Genomic DNA, 21,743 nt, shown 5'->3' on the forward strand with positions numbered 1-21,743 from the left:
CAACTTAATTTTCAGTGTGGAGTAACATCAGGTTTATTTTGAAAGTTTATAAGAAAATCGGCTTGCAAGTGCCATCCAGCTGCAACAGAGATCTTCCTAATGATGTTCCAACAATCCCGCCCACAGCATTCAATTTCTTTAAAAATGCATGCAAACCCTAATCCCGGTCTTGTTTTACTTCCCTCTGCAAACATAAATTCGGCGCACTTCATTTTGCATTTTTTTTCTTCAGGTAAGTTCTAATGTAGAAGATTTCTATAATATACAACAATTTTGATGAAATGCAGCTACCATGGGAACAGTAGGCATCTTCACAAAATGGCAGTTTCTGCCACTTTACAGCATTTTTCTGTAAATGTTTCTGTCCTACATAATTTTAGTCAGTCTCTAACAGCAAGCACCCATCATTGTACATTTTTAGTCAGTGCATACCACCCGTTCGCTGTGCGAGATTGATTAGGTTCATAGGTTCATAGGTTTATACTAGGCTATCTGCCCTAAGGCATTTATAAGCCTAGCCTATTAGTTTGTTGTGTCTCTGTCCAGCAGTGACACAGAGATGATTCCCGGGATAAACCTATGATCTCCCATCCACAGGTCAAGATTTCTCTTGAACAGAGCTAGCGAGGTGCTCTGCCTCACATGGACCGGGATTTTATTCCACAGCATAGGGAGTCTCTGAGTGATAAATCTATCCCTCCAGCATGTCCTATTTATATCCAGTGGTTTTGGTGGATTTGGATTTTGAGGTGGAGCATGTCCATTAATACATGGCCTTGTATGTCAGGCACACGTCACCTCTGAGCAGATGGTATGCAACTGAATAGAGCTGGAGTTTCTTCAATCTGGCAGCATATGACAGATTTTGGAGTCCCTTTATGCTTTTGGTGAGGAACTTTTGGGGTCTCTCCAATTGCTGCAGATGTCGGGTGCGATACATCCTGAATGGGGCATTGTACTCTATCTTTGGTCTGATAAGTGAAGAGTACAGGGGAACAATGACCTCACTAGATCTGGATGTGAATCCCTTCATGATCAGGTGGCAATGGGTCTTTCTAACTTTTTAGCAACGGAGTGTCAAAAGAAAGGCCACTGTCAACCTGGGTCCCCAGGTCCCTGATAACCTCTTCTGTGCTTGTTGGATTGCCACCTATATATGGTAGCTTGGGGTTACCTTTGTTTTCCCGAAGGGTATGACTATACATTTTTGGTGTTTAACTTCAGGCCATGGCTCTGGCACCAGCTATCTGTTAGTCCCTTCTGAAGGATATCCGTGTACTTTTCACTATGGAGTTTGCAGTCGCCTGCAAACTTTGTCAGCCAAAGTCCTCCCATGTTGGCCTGTACTTCTGAGAAGTAGATACACCGGCCAGCAACTCTAACCCTGTGGGTTCTGTCCAGTTTGCAACCCATCTTGTGACATATGGGTTTACATTTAAGCGCAAGGTCAAGATAGGCTGTATGGACTGCCTTTCCTCATCAATGGCCTTGGTGACTGTTTCAAGAAGTCAACCAAGTTCAAAAGGCATGATCTGCCCTGAGCCAAACTGGGACGGGTCCAATGTCTGCAAGTCCCCTATATCTTTGTTTATGAGCTCCATTATGATCCTCTCCATAGCTTTGCAGACTAGACTTTGCTTATGGGCGTAATTACCAGGGTCCAGTGGGACCACAGTACACCACTCCTTGGCACTTATCCTGTGATAAGGCTGAGATTAAACAGCTGCCTTATGTGCGGTTTAATACACCATCCGTCCCATTAATGCTGTGTTTTTATCTTTAGAGAGAGCAGCATTTGAGATGTCTGGGAGGCTACACTGAAGTTTGCACTGAACCTGTCTGCCAGTATGTTGGCAATGTCTGTGGGTTCAGTGATTTTTGAGCATATCTGGGAGTTTCCACCCAGGTTCCTAACATAGCTGAAAAAGGCCTTATGATTGTCCATTGAATCCATGGCAATTTTTCTCTCAAAATTGGCCTTAGTTGATTTTATGAGTGCTCATATTTTTTACTAATAATGATCAGGGTGACTTCCTTTATGGATTTTGTTCTATCATGTAATAGCTTTCTCCTCTTATTGTAAAGTTTGTTAATGGCTGGGGTCCACCAGACTGGCCCCTTGCCCTTTGTGGGATGAGTCTTGGTTTTATTTGGGATTGCCTGATCCATGCAGTCCTGGAGGTGTTCATAGAAGGCATTTATAAGGGCTTCCGCAGCTTGGGTTGTGGTTTCCACTGGCTCAGGGCCTTGAAGGATACCACACCAGTCTTGAGTAGTGTGAAGTTTGCTTTAGGGAAGTTCTTCACTGTGGTCTTTATGTGGAATTCCAGTGAGATTAGTTTATGATCAGATCTCGCCAATGAGGGATATACTCCGTGTGGAGCATTTTGTCCCCATGTTTGTGATAATGAGATCTAGTATATTTTTCCTCTCATGGGAACAGTGACTAGCTGTTCCATGGCATTTGAATTTATGAACTCCAGGAAGGCTAGAAAGTTAGGAGTAATGTTCCCAGTCTATATTCGGTAGTTGAAGTCACCCAATATGATGGTGTTTGGAGATACATTTATACCCTCCAGTGTCTTCAGGAAGGCTGGAGTTTGAGAGGGTGGCCTGTAGCATGCTACAATTTGTAGAGCAGTTTTGCCTATGGTTAGAGGTGTGGGTATCCTTTATGAATATGGATACACCCCATCCTTTTGTGGTGTGGTCCGGTTTTGGGGCATAATAGGAGGTAAAACCTAATAGTGCTGGGGTGCTCTCAGGTGCCTTGAACCAGGTTTCAGTTACAGCACAGACATCGATGTTCTCCATACTGAGAAGGGCCTCGAAAGCAGCATTACCTCAGTTTCTTCCCATTTTTGTTTTCTAGGGTGGTAGGTTTAGAATTTGAGCCTTGCCTAAGGCACTATGGGGGTGGCAAGAGCCTTAGCCAATATCCGATCCCAGGGTGACAGGTGGCAGCATGGCTTGTCAAGCATGTCATCCCACGCAGACAGACACTGGATCCCCTTTGAATGACACCAGACATTAAGCCAATTGTTAAAGCTGATCTTCTTGTCTCTCTATTGTGGCATCATTCTTGGTGAAGGAAGGATACTGCTCAGGGTCAGGGTCATACCTGCCTGGGCTACATAATCAGAGAGCTCCTCTATGTCTCTTTTCATGTAGTCCAGGGAGGTAATGTTCGCCTAGGTCGTTCACACCAGCATGGACAATGACTTTGTCATATTTGTACTTGCCGTGGAGTGACCAGAGTGCTTGTGTTATGTGGCGGATTCTAGCGCCCGATAGGCAGCTTACTGTGACCCTCTCCTTGTTCAGCCTGGTGAGTGGGACGTCAGTGTGTCTGACTATGGAGTCAGACACGGGATTTGCATGCTCTCTTCCTATATTCTACAGCAAAGCTTCTGCTAGTTACTGATATCGCATTCCTTTCCTTGTCAGTTGCTTAAATTTTAGTAGAGATGAACAAAAGAAATGTCATCTGAAGCTTTGCTGCTGAATATAAAATGAGAAAATCTAGTTCCTGCATCAATCTTGTGCATCGGACACATGTTTAAATGACATAAGATTTTTACGCACTACAGTTACGGACTACGCCAAACATAAATGCGTGACAAAGGTGTAAAAGCAGACACATATTTCAATTATTACTCTTATAAAGTTGAAACAAAAAGAACTCTCACCTATTTTCTAAAGGACTCAACCTAAGGTGTTACATATTTAGTGACTTCAACCGTCTTTGATTTGCGAGTAAAACACAGATGTAAGGAGGAAAAGACCAGAAATGTGAGGCAAAAACCGGGATAGTCTGTGACTTTCTGGACTGTTGAGATGTGCACTTAGCAGCCGTGCTGTGAAATTACACAAGGTTATTCATTTCTGAAGTGTATGTTTGTGTGTGGGGGGGGGGGGTGCCACTGTTCAGTTCCATTTTGTGAAAAATGAGCCATTTTGTCCGCTAATAATTGCAAAGTTATAGTCAGAGATTCCAACAGGCATACGTTCTGAGATGTCAAACAACTGAATTATCTAGATGAACTTCAAGCTCCATGATGCGAATCCCACTGCATGATTCATGATTTTTTTTCATTTGTCGGTAAGATGCAGTCAATCAGGTCCACTTCAATGAAGCAAGCAATCGGACTGACTGCAACACCAAGGGAAGTAAGTTGTCGTTTATTTTAATATAACAATAATTACAAGCTGGAGTAGGCTCGACGTGCTTCTCAGCTGTACATATTTTCTCAGAATGTCCAGATTTTGCCCCATCTTTTTATCCTTTATAAAAAAAAAATTGTGGGTTTCTGGTAAATTAGTTGCAAGTTATTGATGATTGAAGTTAGAAAATAATGAGCAGACATTTGCGTTTCAGACTTCATACCCTACATAAAGTAACTTTTTGGCCCATTTTTAATAAAATTTTGTTTTTCCGGCAAATCGTTAATGATTAAAGTTAGAAAATAATGAGGAGAAATTTGAGTTTAAGACTTCATACATTTCAGAAAATTCTTGCTAATGCCAAACCTGTTATTCTGTCAACTGTTTTAAAGTTCATAAGATCAATAATTAAAAAATTGTCCCTATTTTAGGACCTTGTATTTATGGCTTTGTTGAGACTTCTTGCTCTAAGAGGTGGAGAGGCACATGGGCGCCCACAGGCAGGTGCAAGGGGGGTCCATTTGCACCCCCTGGATTTTAGCCACTGGCCGGGAGATTTATTTACTTTTTTTTATGTGCACACCATGTCTGTGTGTTCATCTATTCATGAGCTGTGGTTAAGCCCAGCAACATGCACACGCATGCACACACATATGATCATAGACTGGGGAGAAAAAGCAGACAAAGAAGAGAAGAAGAGGCTAGTCAAAGAGACTGAAAAAGGGGAGGACAAGGGGAAGGCAAAAATTGCTGAGCTGTGCTACTCTAAGCAACAGTCAAACATGGGAATAAACACATCCAACATGTGTTGCAGGCTGTAAGAAAACAAATATCCAGGCTAACAGGTGCAAGAAAAGCCCACTTGGCTTTTCAGTCTTTGTTCAGTTAGAGGTGGATGCACCTGCTGTAGTCTCTGTAGAACAGCAGACAGTGCATTTACTTTGGGTGCAGAAATGCTGGGTTCTACTCTCACATCAGACACTTTGATTCATGTTATTGCAGTACAGTATAAAAGGATAAACTGGGCTTGTTCTTGGTAGACAAGCTCTTCATATTAATCAACAATTACAATCATTAGTGATTTAGGTTCTTTCAGGCCAGGTAAGAACTAGAGATCCAGTATCCTTATTAAGTTCATCTGATCTGAGAGGTATGTACTTGTGAGAAATGCTTCGTTTTGGTGCTTGTGTGTACTCATACATGTTACTGAAGTGCTCATTGCAGGGAATGTTTAATTTTAGTTCTTGTGCATACGTGGACATACTACTTAAGGGGTCTTGGGGGGAATGTGTCTGGAAAGTCCATCAGATAGACTCTATCTAAAAAGACACTGTGGGCACAGCAATGGCTTTTAGCAGTATGCAGAAGCTTTGGAAGATGTAATGCAAGATGTCCCTGGTGAAGCAAGTAGGACTATGCCCCATCTCGCTCCAAGGTGACAGATACTAGATCCTCCTTGAATGTCACCAATTGTTAAGCCAATTTTTGAAGCTATTCATCTTTTCTTTGCACTTTGGCATCATTCTTGGAGAAGGAAAGATTCAGCCCAGTATTACATTCCTTCATGCATTTTTGACATGCACGTAGAGCTCAAACATGTCTGTCTGCATATACCCCTGAGTTCTCCCTGCCAAATTATTTATACACACACATATGGAACAATACCATGTCATAGTCAGTCGTTTGACTTGGGGGTCTTGAGGGGCCTTGATGTCTTTGATTTTGGCACCTGAATGACAACTTAATGTCACCCTATTTTTTTCTGGTCTCTTGAAAATAGTCTGCTTTTCGCTATAGAGTCACCAACATTATTGCATTTTAATTTGTAGAGAGTTTTGGTGCATTGGATTTGGGATGAATTACTTCCTGGTGACTGAGCTATGGATGTATTGGTAGGTGTTGTAGTGATTAGTTTTTGATGAATCCTAGTCTTGTTGGATCTTGGAGGCTTATTGCAGTGAGTTTTTATTACAGCTTTTGCATGTGATGATGATTTATGAATTTGTGAGGCGTGCTGTGTAGGTATGTGCTCAAAGGCTGTGTTCATTTGTTGGAGTTATGCCTTCTTAAGTTAAGTATTTGCAGTTTGTCAGGGTAAGTAACATTGTCTGTGAGGTAAGCATCAGGAGTTGCTACACTGCCTGAGTATTCCAAGTGCTATGAGACTGGCAACTGAGGGAAGAAAAGATGGTTAGCCTTCCATTTTATTCCAGAAAGGTATAGAATATAGGATATTTGAAAAATTATTATATGTGATGTCAGTGGCGCAACAGGTAGTACACTCATCTTTGGTGCATAAGTCTGTGGGCTCTACTCTCACACTACTACAGTGCATCATAAGTGGTATGCTGCACTCCTGTGTGTGTGTGTGTGTTGTCGTTGCATGCGGCATTAAACCAAGGCCCTATCTGCTGGAGTTGTTGGTAGTTCAGGTAGATCTAAAAGATCCCACAGCACCTATTGAAAAGAATGGGGGAAGTTCTCCAACTGTCTGGCAAAATTTATCCTAGTAGCATAAATACTACCTCAGGTCTTTCCTAGGCTCCGTAAGTAGGTTCATCAATATTGGGTTGGAGGATGCCTTGTATGCCACAGATAGGTCGCCTGTTAGTGTGTAGGATACGGAGTATAGTAACAGGGCTTTGAGGCACTCCATGTAGGACAAATTGAGGTATTACTTCCTTTATTTCCTGCCATTACTTGGTTCTGCTAGCCATTTCTGTATGATTTTGACCTGCAAAATATTGTGTTATTTCTTTCTGGTATTTGACCTAGCATATGTTCCATTACATAGTTATGTCACTAATTCTAGCTAAATTCCCTAGAATTAATTTCTTACAGATGTCTCTGAACTTACTAGCTGACTGTTACAAGCATGGAGCGACCATATGTTTTATGCTTTTTTGTTGGCTTTGTCAGTCATTTGTGGAATTGATGAAGGACTCAGTAATATCCAAGTGTCATAGTATTTTACTGAATTACTCAGGTCTCCTTACTGATGATAATGAGTCTGTGTTGCATAACAGCTGCACAAGGTAATATAATGAATGTCTACTGAAAATGTTATGTGCAGCAATTATCACCTGAGTCTGAGCATGCAGAACTTTGCATGTCATTATCACAGTGCAGTTACAATATAGCACTGAGTCATTATCACTTTTCAGGCAAAACTCTCAGCATCTGTCACTGTTATTCACATAAGTAGAAGTCGTTATCACTTTCATGAATGCACAAGCCAAACTTGGGTTTTTCTCCACTTGGAGTCATTGCAATCCCCCCTCCTCCCAGTTCCTGTCACTTTTACAATTTCTATTTTTTTATTTACCTTCTGTGATGTCTGTATTATACCTTGCCTGCTGTCTGTATTGTGTTGAGAGTATATACTATTTAATGCTTTTCTTCTAAATTATTAAGGTCATCTGGTATACTACACAATGAGACTCTTAGGAGTATACATTAATACTTTGTTCATTTGTGTGTATGTAGAAGAATATATTGTACAGTATTTACTTTTATACTTACAAGGCAATGACAGTATTCAAACTCATATGTTGTCTGTATTTATTTGAGACTATCTTGCACTGTTATGGTAAAATAGTTCCTGTGCTTTTGACATGTGAAGTCATTCTGTTGAGTTACTGATTAGAGTCTTTTTCTTATTAAATATAGTAAATATATTTACACCTATGTAGGTGAGGGTAGTAAATGTATGAGGGTCAGGGCAGCAATTAGTGAGTTACTTCAGTCCCTCATCCCTTATGTCCATTGCTGCATGGACACATGTAAAGAGAAAAGGCAGAGGTAAGGCAGACTGCTGACACTGAAGGAGGTCATGAGACCATAGTGGTATCAGCAGTCTGAGTGGGCAGCCAGCACAGCTATGGGACACTACAGATAACCAACATCTGGAGCCCCATACCTTTCCTTGGCATATTAGTGGAGCGACGGCCCTTTCCCTGCTTTTTCTCTTTACATGTGCCTTTTCTTTGCCCCCTTGTTAGTCATTGTGTGTAACTTGGTGTTTTCACAGGTAGTAGGTATGTACCTCTGAAGCGTCATCACCACTTATGTACCTAATGCAAAGAATACTGCCCCTGTGGTAGGATGGAAGATTTGGATGGGCTGACCAGGTAATGCATATGATATACATATATATGTAGTCTTCCAATACCTCTTTCAAATATCAGTAGTAATCTGTGTGCATTTTCTTTCCTCTGCAGGTTTGCCCACCTTCTGACACCGACATGACTTCACGACCAGGAGAACTACAAGTGAGAGTGTGGGTATGTGGCCATTCCTACATTCACTGGGCTGTCAGCCATGCCTCTGAAACTGAAAACAGGTACAACTTGAGCTTCCCCACATCCAGTGTGAAGGTATACTGGATTGCAAGAAGAGGTATGCATTGGAGCGGACTACTGCAGTTGTTGGAAGAGAAGTGTTCCATCTACCCTGAGTCCGACATTCTTATGCTGCACATTGGAGGAAATGATGTTATCAGTCAACCACTCAGAAGGCTACGGTTTCAAAGCACAGCAATATTTGAACACCTGAAGTCTTGGTGGCCACGTTGTCATTTTGTGTGGTCTGATATAATTCCTCAACAGATATGGAAAACAGCAAACAGTCAACGGGCAGCTCACAAGGCCAGACGTTTACAGAATGGGTTCATGCATGGCTTGATGCACAGGGTCGGTGGATCTACAATCTGTCATGACTGCATCACCTTGGAAGATGTTCACCTGTTCAGAAGGGATGGCATTCACCTAACTCAAGAGGGCATTGCATTGTTCTTGACCGACCTCCACAATGGCGTGAGGAGAGCTATGCAGGATTAGTAACATGCAGCTTGTGAGAAGAATGGAAAACACCCATGACCAAGTAGGACCAGTATAGTAAGTAAAACTCTATTATGAAATGTGTTGTGTAAAATATATTTCTCTGAGTTTGGTAAATAACTGTGGTAAGGAGCTGATGAGGATGCTGAGAAAGAACAATTGTTTCAGAAGAGTGCTACCACATGCAATCTAATATGTTATTGACCATCCTCCAATACTTCTTTTTTTAGTCTGCTTTTATCAGGCATGTGTAGAGTTTAGATGACAGGAAGGGCTTACTAATACAGAACTTGATCCCTTAGGTCCATTGCTGAATGGACACATGTAAAGAGAAAAGGCATAGGTAAGGCAGACTGCAGACACTGAAGGAGGTTGTGAGACTGCAGTGCTATCAGCTGAGTGGGTAGCCAGCACAGCTATCGGACAGATCAGATGGCCTTACATGCCACTGAAGTCCCATGCCTGTCCTGGGTTCATTAGTGGAGTGGCAGTCCTTACCTTGCTTTTTCTCTTTACATGTACCCATTCAGCAGTATGTTGGCTACACCAAGAATGTGTATACTTACAATCATATGTGTCAGCATGGTAAAACAACTGCTTCTGAATGCTGTACACATGTACAGGTATCAGTTTTGTTAGGACTCAGGTTATGGAAATTATGATTTTTTTTTATATTTTGGTAAATAAGTTTAAAAGGGAGCATCTGAATGTGCCAAGTAATACCTCGTTTTAAAGACAGTATTGATAGTTCCAACATGGTAAAAGAATTTTGCCTGTATGTTGTACACATGTGCAGGTATCAAAATTTGTTTCGGACTTAGGTTATGGAAATTATGATTTTTTTCATATTTTGGTAAATAAGTTTGCAAGGGGGCATCTGAATGTGCCAAGTAATACCTCAATTTGAAGACAGTACTGATAGTTCCAACATGGTAAAAGAATGGTGCCTGCATGTTGTACACATGCAGATATCAAAGTCTGTTTCGGACTTAGGTTATGGAAATTAGGATTTTTTCATATTTTGGTAAATAACTTTGCAAGGGAGCAAGTCAGTGTGCCACGTAATACCTCATTTTGAAGAGAGTGTTACTGCTTACAACATGGTAAAAGAACTGCGTCTGTGCACAGTACACATGTACAGATATCACAGCTTGTTTAGTCTTGTACGATTATGAAAATTATACATTTCCAATACTTCTCATTATTATGCCTATATCTTTGCAAAGGAGTATGGTGATCACACAAATGATGCATCATTTTGAAGCTGACATTCAGACGCACAACTTCTACACTGATATGTAGGCTCTGTCTGTTACAGGTGATGAGATATTGTGCTTTCTTTATTTATCAGTTATGAGAAATATTATATTAATCATATTTCTGTGAATATCTCCATAAAGGAGCATCACACAGTAATGGTTAAGGTATAATTTTAAAGCTGACATTCATACTAACAAATTGTATGGGTCTGCATGGTACATTGACCAAGATATTGCGCTTTGCTTTTCCAAAAAGGTAAAAAATATGCACAATATCAACATTCCTTGCCAGATATTTAATAATGACTTTGATGTGCACTATCAACATTTACACTGTTGGAAAGGTCAGTGTCTGCTGAACAACTTTCATGTTTACATTTTTAGTCTAGCTCTTATAGTTAAAGAGCTATGAACATTTGTTTTCTGTATGGTATTAGAAATGGATTTTCTGAAAATGAGCTCAGGCTGCACTGTTGTTCCTATGGCGGAAGTAAGCAGGCAGCATTTTCTGAGCTGCTTCAGAGTGAATGAGTTAAGGATGCCTACCATTCCACAGTACCTTAACTAGTGCTGAAGTAAGACTAACAGGCCTGTTACTTGCTGTCTACATCCTGGGTCAAACAAGCATTAAAAGAAACCACTGTTGCAACCCTCTCAAACTGCAAGATTATTCCATTTTCTAAGCAGAGACTGTATTGTTATCACCAACTACTTCTGCCAGTCACCATCAGAAAAAAAAAAAACAGAAATACATTTTGATGACTTTACTTATTAAGTACCTTTATGAAAACGTTGTTGAAATGTTGGAATGAAAACAAGGAGTACTTTTTCCAAGTACAATCTCATGAATGCGGCACTGTTTGACATTTTAAATTATAATCCACTGCACAATTACTTCCCATGTTACGGCATGTGACCTTATTTTGCTTACATTTGCCCCATTAATCCTGTACTCCACCCTGCAATTCTAACGAATATCCAGCCCTGACTATTTACTTTTTTTATTTCTACCAGAAGTTTGTTTATATATCTTTAAACTCTGCAACAGCAACTCCAACTCGGATCATCACTATCTGAGGTGCAAAGCAGCATTCGAGGTGACAAAATAAATAACTTTTTGAGGTTTATCTGTTTGTCTCTCAAAACTGTAAGAAACCCTTAGTTACCACTCAGGTCTTTAAATGTATAATTATGAGAACTATGACATAAGCACATCAATCTAAATAAAGTGTTCCGTCATCCTACCACCATCACCGTACCTTTCAATCTGTAATGGAGTTGATGATTTTATTGTATCAGACACAAGCCAGTTCAGTCCATTTATCCACATCTTCATTTCGTCTTCTGATGTGGCTGTAAATTAAAACCATAGAAAAAACACAGTGTTAGCAAAATCTGTTAAGAATTCTGACCCATCTAATTCCCAGGTTTTAGCAATTTCTTTTTATCTGCATCTGCTCAGAATCAGTACTTGGAAAATCTTTTATCAATACAAGCTGCATCTTGGCTCTGTACAAGCACAATGCTTTCAAAAGCACAGCACAAGTACAGAGGTGGTTGAACTTTAGAAGATTAACTTAACTAAGCCTTTCTGTTCATAAGCATTCACTTTGTTTTACTCGATATTTAGTTAAAAAAAAAATTTTCAAATGATTCTGAAATTTTTATGAAAGAGAAGTATAACTTAATACAGACAAAACAAATACGTACTTTGACCAGTAAGAGAATATCCATAATTATTTCCACACTGTTCTCCAATTCAGATTTTTTTTCTTGAACTCTGTATATAATTTCATAGCATTTACATATTTTCTGTTAATATTTAAAAAGCTGTACTGATTAAATACAGCCAGCATGCATTAACAGGCTATTTCATTAACACTAGCAGAATTCAAACTAAAGTTCTGCGATTTGCATGGCAACCATATAGATAAATATTTCCATAACAGAATAATGTATTTACACGCCCCCCCCCCCAAAAAAAAAAAAGTGCACTAAATGTGCATCTGATGAGCCGCAAACTCTGTGCCATAGGGACAGAACAAGTATTAATGGCAAACAACTAATAAAAGGTGGGAGTAATTGTAAGGGCATTACAGACATTATTAAGAAACATTGGTAAATTTTAACAAGTGAACCACACAATCAGGGGAACAGTGGGTGATTCCCCTAAGTTTTTCTTTAAGAACAAGAAAAACATTAAGAAAATATTATGTTATCCGAAAAAGTCATTTAATGATGAGAATGTGGTTAGTACCCATTTTGGCACGAAACCATGTACTCAATGTAATTATTGTTCCTTTATTAATCCATCCCCTGAATTTTTGTTCCCTGATACAGGATGTTTGTATCAGTTCAGAGCTACAGCTGACTGTAGCACCAAACATGTGGTCTATCAAGCAGTTTTGCCAGATGTGCAGGGCGTTTTATTTGGGCAAAAACTGACAGGGAACTGAGATTATGTATAAGAGAACATTTATACCATATATGGATTTCTTCCCCCAATAATGCATTGGCCAAGCATGTCAGTGACAGAGGTATTAGTCATTCATTCAAATTTATGGCAGTGGAAGTGTTATTTGAGAGTGAATGAAAGGTTGACATAAAAACCCTTACGGAATCTGTCAAAGCTAAATGGATTATAAGGATGCGTGCTGACAGGGGCAAGGTTAAATGACAGAGGGTCACTTAAACCATTTTTAAAACTAAGAGGGTTATGTTGATTTTCTATTCATGTTTGATTGGTTATTTGCTTTGATTTTTTATTCATGTTTGATTGGTTAATTGCTTTGATTTGGTTGGCTGAATCAGATTTAAATGTATTTTTGCTTTGCCCTTAGTATGGTCTGATGAAGCAATGAAATACATTGTGAAAGCACTTACCGAATATAGTAAAGCTTTACTTTATTTTATTTGATATGAATGTTTGCAGTTTTTTGAGACTGGACCGTGCCATGGTTTGCCTTTGCTGGTTCTATATGTTTACGCATTTGCATATTTTTCTAAGGAATTCCTTTAGCTCAGGAGTGGCTTGTTTTATTTTGTGTTTGCTACTAATAAAAGGAATAAGGCTGCACGCCTACTTTCAAGTGTGACCACAACTTAAAATATAAATCACGTAAAAAATATTTTTGCATAATACAAAACAGTAAAAATATTTATCACTCTATATATTTTGAAGACCAGGTGCTTCTTAGAAAGAGCACTAAACAATCTTGAAGTATGTATATAATTTCTCAAATGAATCATCAGTCATAAAGTATTATGTAATATAGTTTGAATTACATTAATTATAGGGCCATAGACAGTACTTGAACTTTGGTGCAAATCTGTAAAGAATATATTGCCCTTTAACACAGGGAAGAACAATTTAAATGCTTCAGTGGAAGTTCAGTGCATAAAGCAGAGGGCTTCACCACGAAAATTACATCACTGGAAGTCATGGGTCCTCCCTACTAGTCTTACTTTGCTGTTGCTGGTGCTACAGAACAGGTCTTTGGCATCAGGGCTGTGGCATCAGAAATTAGGGGATTGGTTTTAGTGGAGCGCTCTAATACCACAAAAGATAAGTATTGAGGTGCAGATGTTTTCTTGGCCATCACCTCAAGTTTCTGTATGGATGTTTTTCTGCAATAAGCAGATTAATAGTTTTGGAATGGTCTTGGTATTGCTCAGGCAGATTTAGCCCTAGGTGGTTAGAACAACGTGCGAGAGCCTCTTATCAAATGTGCCACTAATCTGTCTTTCCTACAGTGACATGTATCCCTGCTGAATCCTGTACAAGTAGGACTAGTCAGGGTATTGCTGGTATCTCCCAACAAATTATGCACATAGAACAGTCAATGCTTGACATGACCCGGTGCCAGCAGGCACACTGTCTGAATAAAGACTAGGGAGCCTTGAGGCCAGGTATGGGCCAAGTTGCGGCATGTAGGCCAGCTCTGAGGAAGGATAACATAGAAAAGCATGACTCTGCAAAAATAAGGAGAACAGAATATAGGTAATAATAAATGGTTAACTGACGGCAGCAAAAATAATGGCGGAGCACACAACTCTGTGGCAAAAAAAAAAAGTAAAACACAACAACAAGCTGAAGGCAGCACCTTTTGTGTGGAGTCTCCATGTCCTCCCTGTTTTCACTTTGGTTTCCTCTGGGTGCTCCAGTTTCCTCCCACATTCCAAAGACATCCAGTAGGTGGACTGGATACTTTAAATTGGCCATAGGTGAGATTATGCATGTGTAGTGTAGAAGTAACACAACAGGGACAGCCTCCCAGTGGTGTAGACCTTAGCTCTAGATGATGGTTATTGGTGAAGTGACCCCAACCACATGAGCAAAAATGGGAAAAAGGGTTGTAGATGGATAAATGCATGGATGGATGAACAACAAGCTGAGGAACACTGTCTCATTGCCAAACTATATCAGAAGTAATGAAGAACTGGAGAACTGGCAATAGAATAGAATCATTGAATTTCAACAGAAAATTATCTGAGGATGTTCCAAGAACTAAACAGTAGTGGTGCCAGTGGCAGAAAGCCCTACATGTTATTGACAATCTCCATTTGTTTATATATATATATATATATATATATATATATATATATATATATATATATATATATATATATATATATATATATATATATATATACAGATACATACATACATATATGTACGTATGAATGTGCAGCTAGATAGACAATTGCTGCCTGTTTTGTACCAGATTTTTAAATACAAAATACATGAGTAGGTAGCTGTTCTAATTATTAAAAATGCACAATCAGAAATATGGAAATGTGGTATCTTCCACATAACTGGCCAAATGCTTAAAGGCAAGGACAGTTTCAGTAGCAGGGGCATCCTCTGATCAGGTTAGATGCCACTGGCAGAAAGGGTCATATGCATCTGGCAGGAACTAGCCACAGCATACTGGTTTTATTCAAGGTGATAGTGAGGAGTACCTGAATGGAACTGATAATCAGTCTGAGATCCCTCTGAATTCAAGTGCTGATTCAAGCAAATATCTGTTCAAGGCATAGCCAGTTATTGATAGAGTACATAGGGATGTAGACTTTTTAAATTTAATTTTTTATTTTGAGGGATCCGGACTGATTTGAACTCAGGGCACCCCCATCAACTCCATAATATTTTTTATTCGCTCCCCATCAACTCCATAATTTTTTTATTCACTCCATCTCTCCTCTCTCTCTGTCATACAGACCTAGCAGCAACACTGCAATGCAACCAGTCAGTAGTGCAGCCCTTTTTCTTGTCTAAAGAAAGGAACATTTTGGAACTAAGTGTTTTCTGAATAGCATTTTTTTTTTGTGCGTGTGTGTGTGTGTGTGTGTGTGTGTGTGTTTCTTTTTTTGTGCACAACTCCAAAAATCATTGAGTTTGCCAGTACAGGATAATGACAACTGAGGGTTGGTGGGTGCATTGCACAGTTATATTTCCAATACATTGAAGGTTAGTTTTAATAAATCAACAAGAGTTGAATTGCTATTGATGGCTAGATTACATCTTGTGGAATTGGTGAAAAAAAGAAAAGTGACTGAAAGGAATCATGTCAGAAGTATGCCATGCTAATCTGCTCAGTTTCATTAAAATTTCCAGATATATATGCTGATGCTTGTCCAAGTGGATAAAAATGCTCAGTGGACTCATGAACACAGGAAGAGTGACGGGGGAATTTACATTCAGAAAAATACCCCTCAATCTTTCTTCAGGAATATGTGTGCTACAATGTGTGTGACAAAAGCCCAAATATATGCCAAAAGTGAAACTTGAGGCGCAACACGCAGTGGAATCAAGTGTGACAAAGAGTACAATCTGCATTTTAGGCAGTTATTGATAATAATGAGTTTGTGCTTCAAAATGTCATTGGTCAGTGTGGAAGACAGCTTTCCCATTTTCCCTAAAGAATAAAGGATCTTTCAAACTAAAATTTGTGACAACCCTCATTAAGTGACAACCAAATAATTTTGCAATTGGGCAAGTGCAATGGCCCAAAAATTTACAAAAGACAAAAAATGGCCAGCACAAAAATTGAGAGAATAAATTTTATTATAGAAACATACCAGTTTCTGCTCACGCCTTCATTTTCACTGAAGAAGGTGTGAGCCGAAACAGGTATGTTTCTATAATAAATGTATTCTCTCAATTTTTGTGCTGGCCATTTTTTGTCTTTTGCAACCCTCATAAGTGGCCACTACTGGGACACTGTCTATACAATGAGTTAGCTGTCTCTCCTCTGCATTGGTGCCACAGTGTGACAAATACTTCACCTTCAAACAGAGTGCTGACTCCATCATCTTATTGGCTAGCTTACAAGACTGCACACTGTTTAGCTGCAGTCTTCCTCCTAGGTCTGTGTAGAATGGCAGGAAAGAAATATTTTCTAATGAAGCCCAGTTAGAACCGCCACTGGCAACCTGTTGGGAACAGCGCCTCTTACCTGGCAAACACATCCTTACTTAGGAAGATTCATTAGTAGCACCACAACCTTTCAATTAGGGACACTTTCTAGTGCTCCAGACTGATAGCTAGCCCCCTCTTGTCTAGTCTCTGTACCAGTAATTCCAGTTATCCCTATCAGCAGAATCGCCTTTCTCCATTTCCATGTTGGCTTACTTCTTAGTGTGCTGTCTGCTACTTCATGAATATAATATTCTGTAGGACTACTGTTATTCTCCTTAAGGGTGTGCATCCAAAATCCCATCCCATTCTTTCCTTATTTCTTGAATTATCCCCCTGCTTCATCATTATCCCTTTCCACTTTGAAATTTCTGCTTGTGTTATGTACAACAGCCTTAACTATGTAGCTCAGAAATATCCCTTCAAATCAGGTAATCCTAAACTTCCTTGTTCTGTTAGGTTGATCATCTTATCCCACTTCACTCTTGCCCCCTTTCCCTCCCAAATAAAATCTTTCAACTCTTTATTAATTAATGCCCACATCTCCTCTGGTTGATAAAAATATGCCTCCCCTGTATATAGAAATAAGGGACTAAAACATTTTTACTGCTTCTATCTTGCTATCCATATCCATAGGCAAGAGCTCCTAGTTTCTCATATTTTACATTATCATTTGTTTAGTCTCTTCTCACATATTCCTAGCTGCCATAATCAAATCATTTTTAATCCATATTACTAAATACTTCATTGTATCATGTCCGCATAAATATAGGTATTTCTGAACCAATTAATGCGTGGGTACATAGTTTATATTTATAGCCTTTGTTTTATTTTCACTAATTTTATATCCCAGAATATTCTGCTTTATACAAATTTTCATAAAATTTCCAAAATATCTCTTATACCTCTACTGGATCTAGGATTATTTCTTGTATTACAGGCTCCCTAATTTTGTCAATAACTCTTTCTACTTTTTGTTGCCCAAGTCATTGTGCTAAAAATTCATATTCTGGAGTTATTATATGTAAAAAACGGTTGCTTAACAGCAATCTTTCTAAACTCATGCATATTATCCAGCTGCTCCCTTATTTTCTCTTTAGCACTCTGGAATTGTGCCTCCTCTCATTCTGTGAGATTACCCACATTTGTAATGCTTTAACCTTTGTCAGCCCCTAACCTTGAAAAGCCAAAAGACACAACAACAACAACTTCTTAACCAAATCTCTTTTTCTTTTATTTCTACCCTATTTTTCACCTGTACTTCCTTTTTATCCCACTCACTAGCCAAAACTCCTGGAGTATTTTTCATCTTCCCTAATAACTCCCAGATAATTTCCACTACCTATTCCCTAAACTCCTCTCTTTTTAACAGGTTGGTGTAGAAGAGCCAGCGTCTCATCATTTCATTACCCAGCATTGTTATCTGACTAATTAATGGTGCTTGATCTGAAATAGTTATTGAATTTGTACCAAAGTTCTCAATTAAATGAACATGTTCCTGTCAAATATAACGTTTATCAAGTCTAGCCCAGTAATTGTATCTTGATGAATAATATGTACATTACCTCAGAGTTCCTGCTACTGAAGTTACATCTTTCATACCAAATATTTTCATAATTGTTTTCATAAATCTACATTGTTTTGTTATATTTTCCTTTCCAGCCCCCCCGATACACCCGCATTGCTGCAAATCAAATTCTAGTCCCCACCTATAAGTATCCATGTTGAAAGCCAATTATTTCTCCCCAGATTTTAAGCTTCAAAGTAGCACTTTTATGTGTTACTTAAATACATGCCAGTATAATCCTCATCCCTTGCTAATGGTCCCTCACCACTACAAATATACCATCATTACCTTGTTTTCATTTTCTATCATTACTGGTGCTCCAATACCAATTAGTACTCATCTCCTCCTGTCCTTGATACTCTGCAGAATATCCATCTTGAAATCCTTTCTTTATAAAATTCATATGCTCAGTTCTTTCCAAGTGTGTCTCCTGTAGCACTTCCACTGAGTGACCTCTCAAACCTCTTGCATCAGAGGCACATGGGATATATGCAAATGACCCTTATGAATATCAGGTGTTTCAGCTACATAGTGATTCTGAATGACCATGACTTATTACTTTTAAGTCGTTTCAATGGGAAATTTCAGGCCAATAAAGCCAAACCCCACTATCTGTGGCTATGCATATTTTGGCCTTGTTATGACCTCATCAGCACAGCACAAGCAGAGTATATGACAAAGCATAAGAAACACAGGGCTGTTATACCCAGCTGATGTCCATTACCATTAGGGTGACTGCAAAATATCCCAACTAACAAACTAAAGCAAAGAGTGACCGATGAGGTCATAACAACATAACACCTGATGTTCATAAGGGTCATTTGCATATATCCCATGTACCTCTGATGCAAGAGGTTTGAGAGGCCACTCAGTGGAAGTTCTAGCTTGGCTGGAGTTTTCATTTAGTTTTTACAGATTATTTCTGTGTCACCTTCTCACTCCTAGTTTTAGTTTCTCCTGTAGCACTATTTGCACTCTGCATTTCTTAAAATAATTAAAACAATTAAGTATTCTTTCCTTTTTGTCTATATCTGTGAGACCATTCACACTCCAAGATACTATGGAAAGTGTTGCTATTATAAGAAGTGATTATTCCCATCTATTATATATGGCCGCTTTTTTAAATGTCTAATTCCAGCTTTTGTGATACAAGCACCCATTAATGTTTGGCAGGTTAATCCTTTATCTTTTCTTATCAATAATGAAACCATGTCAAATTTTACATGACTTCTTGTTTTAATACCCACCCCCAGAAAAACACCTTCAGAACACTCCTATATCATTTTAACCTAATACAAACACACATAACTAAGTACATCAAATAATGAAGTTTAAGTCTCATAACAGTGACAAATAAGACAGCTGGTAACATAGGCCCTAGTTAACCTGCAACTTGAGATTATCCATTCTAAGTCACATGGTAACGCCTGTGCTTCTACTTACAATAATTGGTCTCTGTTCTTTTTTTATCTTTATCTCCCCTCTCCCCAGAAGTGAAAAATACTTCTATACTTTCAGAAATCATTAGCTTTTAGCCTTGAAGAAACCAGTATTCTGTCTTTTATTGCCCTATTATCAGCTTCCTCCATGGAAAAGTAAGAGAAAAAAGAAAAATGTAGTCCCCTGTTGTAGCCTGAAAGAGAAGCTAAAATATTTATTGCTAAAGGAAAACTTTTCATTATATTCAGTGTTCTCATATTTACTTGTTTCCACTTCAAATTTGTTATTAGAATAAGCCAAGGGTCTTAATCTAGACATTCATCTTTGCAAAAGAAAGGGAAAACATATCAGCTCTACATATATTATGATCTGTGTACTTATACACCCCATCCCCCACCTCAACAACTCAAAATTACTGCCTATTAACTTAAACATGCTTTTGTTTAGCTTTTCTTTTCTTTTTGCATGATAATACCTACATTTCCTAATAAAAAAAAGAAAGAAAGAAAGAGATGAGAAAGAAAAAAGTGCATCTGTTTAATTTAATAAACTTTACTACATACAAGAACAACTAAAATACTTTACTATAAAATATGCACTTTATATTGTGAAAAGTTTCATAGAAATACTCTTAAGAAATTGTTACAGTTACCTTTTTACTTCCTCCTCCCCTCCTCTCAGAGTACTTCCAAAAATGAATGACATGAAGTGAGGCAAATGCAGTTCAGTTCCTCACAGGTTTAACAAAGTCAACAAACATCCATTCTTTCCACTTATTCTTATACAACCATATCTCACAAATGTGACTGATGTTTTGCAGGCTCACATTTATTCACTAATTTCCATTTTGCTGGTCCTCTTCCTTGCCATCTCCACTTCTTAACGCCAGATTTTGGTTCAATTTCACAGTGCTCCCAAATCGTCTGGTCAGCTCCTGTGTTTTTCTCTGTCTCTCAAGCATCTTCCTTTGGAACAGTGGAAAAGTCTCTCTGAGTGCTTTATTATCAGAAGAATGAGCCCCCTTCTGCTTGATGGTTCATTTTTGGGTTGGACAAACTTTTGCATTTCCTCCTTAACATGTTCTGCATCAAAAATGACTGATTCTCCAGGAAAAAATATTCTGAAGACAGATGGATACAGCAGCTTGAATCTCACACCTGCCTCTTGATTCCCTGATTATGGAATACATTTGATTTCTTCTGCCTGGTGTACAGTGAATAATAACTTTCCACAAACACTCTACTGCCTCCATCTTTTGATAATTTGCCCCTTTACCACAGTTTTGTCAGCATCAATTCTTTCTGCTGGTAGATTTCCAACTTTACTAATAAAGGTCTTGGTTGCTTTCTCGTGGCCATATTTGGAGCATACACACGATGCGCTATTTCAGTTAACAGTTCATGCTGTGTAATACTAGTCCTGTTGCTTATTTGTGCCTTCATAAAATGAATAGTCTCTTTCTTCTAGTTTCTCTCGTACAGCAGAAAACATCAGATTTTCCCTACATGCTCTGTCCTCTAATTCTCCATTTTTGAAACGTCTCTTCTTGAACATGTATCACCCCTCCACCTCCCCTCACGATATTATGACGATAAAGCAAAGGCTAGACACATAATATACGTTTGTTTCACTCTCTCTAGCTTCCGGTGCAACCACATTGCAGGAGTATCAAGAGAGAGAGCGTGAAATAAAAGTTTTTCTTCTTGAACAGTCTTAACAACTGCAAGATTCTTCCTAATTAGTGTTTTTTTCTTCAGCCTTTATGGTTGATTTTCTCCCAGGCTCTCTTAGATTCTTCTTTGCAGGCATCCAGGCAGTGTACTTACTAGTCAGTAACTGAAACCTACTCAAGCTGACAGTATCTCTGGCTGCAGTTTCCCACTTTCTGTTTTCACATTGGGAGAGCTGAAGTCAAGCTGGTGATCAGTGTGCAGCCATCTTGGAACCTGTCACTGCCACTTTCTTAATCATATTGGCTTAATTCTTAGAATACTTGGCTGCTACTCTATGAATATAATATTTTGTAAACTTGTTGTTATACACCTTGTGGACCCGCT

At 38.8% G+C, this 21,743-nt stretch overlaps 1 protein-coding gene across 1 annotated transcript in view; it reads right to left on the reverse strand.

Moving 5' to 3' along the window:
* The window catches only part of LOC122802393 (1-phosphatidylinositol 4,5-bisphosphate phosphodiesterase gamma-1-like), an 824,139-nt gene that overhangs the window by 292,444 nt on the left and 509,952 nt on the right, over positions 1-21,743 (reverse strand). Inside the window, exon 3 of the mRNA XM_044072019.1 lies at positions 11,521-11,614. Coding sequence (XP_043927954.1) covers positions 11,521-11,614 — 94 coding nt within the window. The remainder of the gene's footprint in view (positions 1-11,520; positions 11,615-21,743) is intronic.

Source organism: Protopterus annectens, chromosome 5.part0 (assembly GCF_019279795.1).
Source record: "Protopterus annectens isolate FY-2018-M chromosome 5.part0, PAN1.0, whole genome shotgun sequence".
NCBI lineage: Eukaryota > Metazoa > Chordata > Ceratodontiformes > Protopteridae > Protopterus > Protopterus annectens.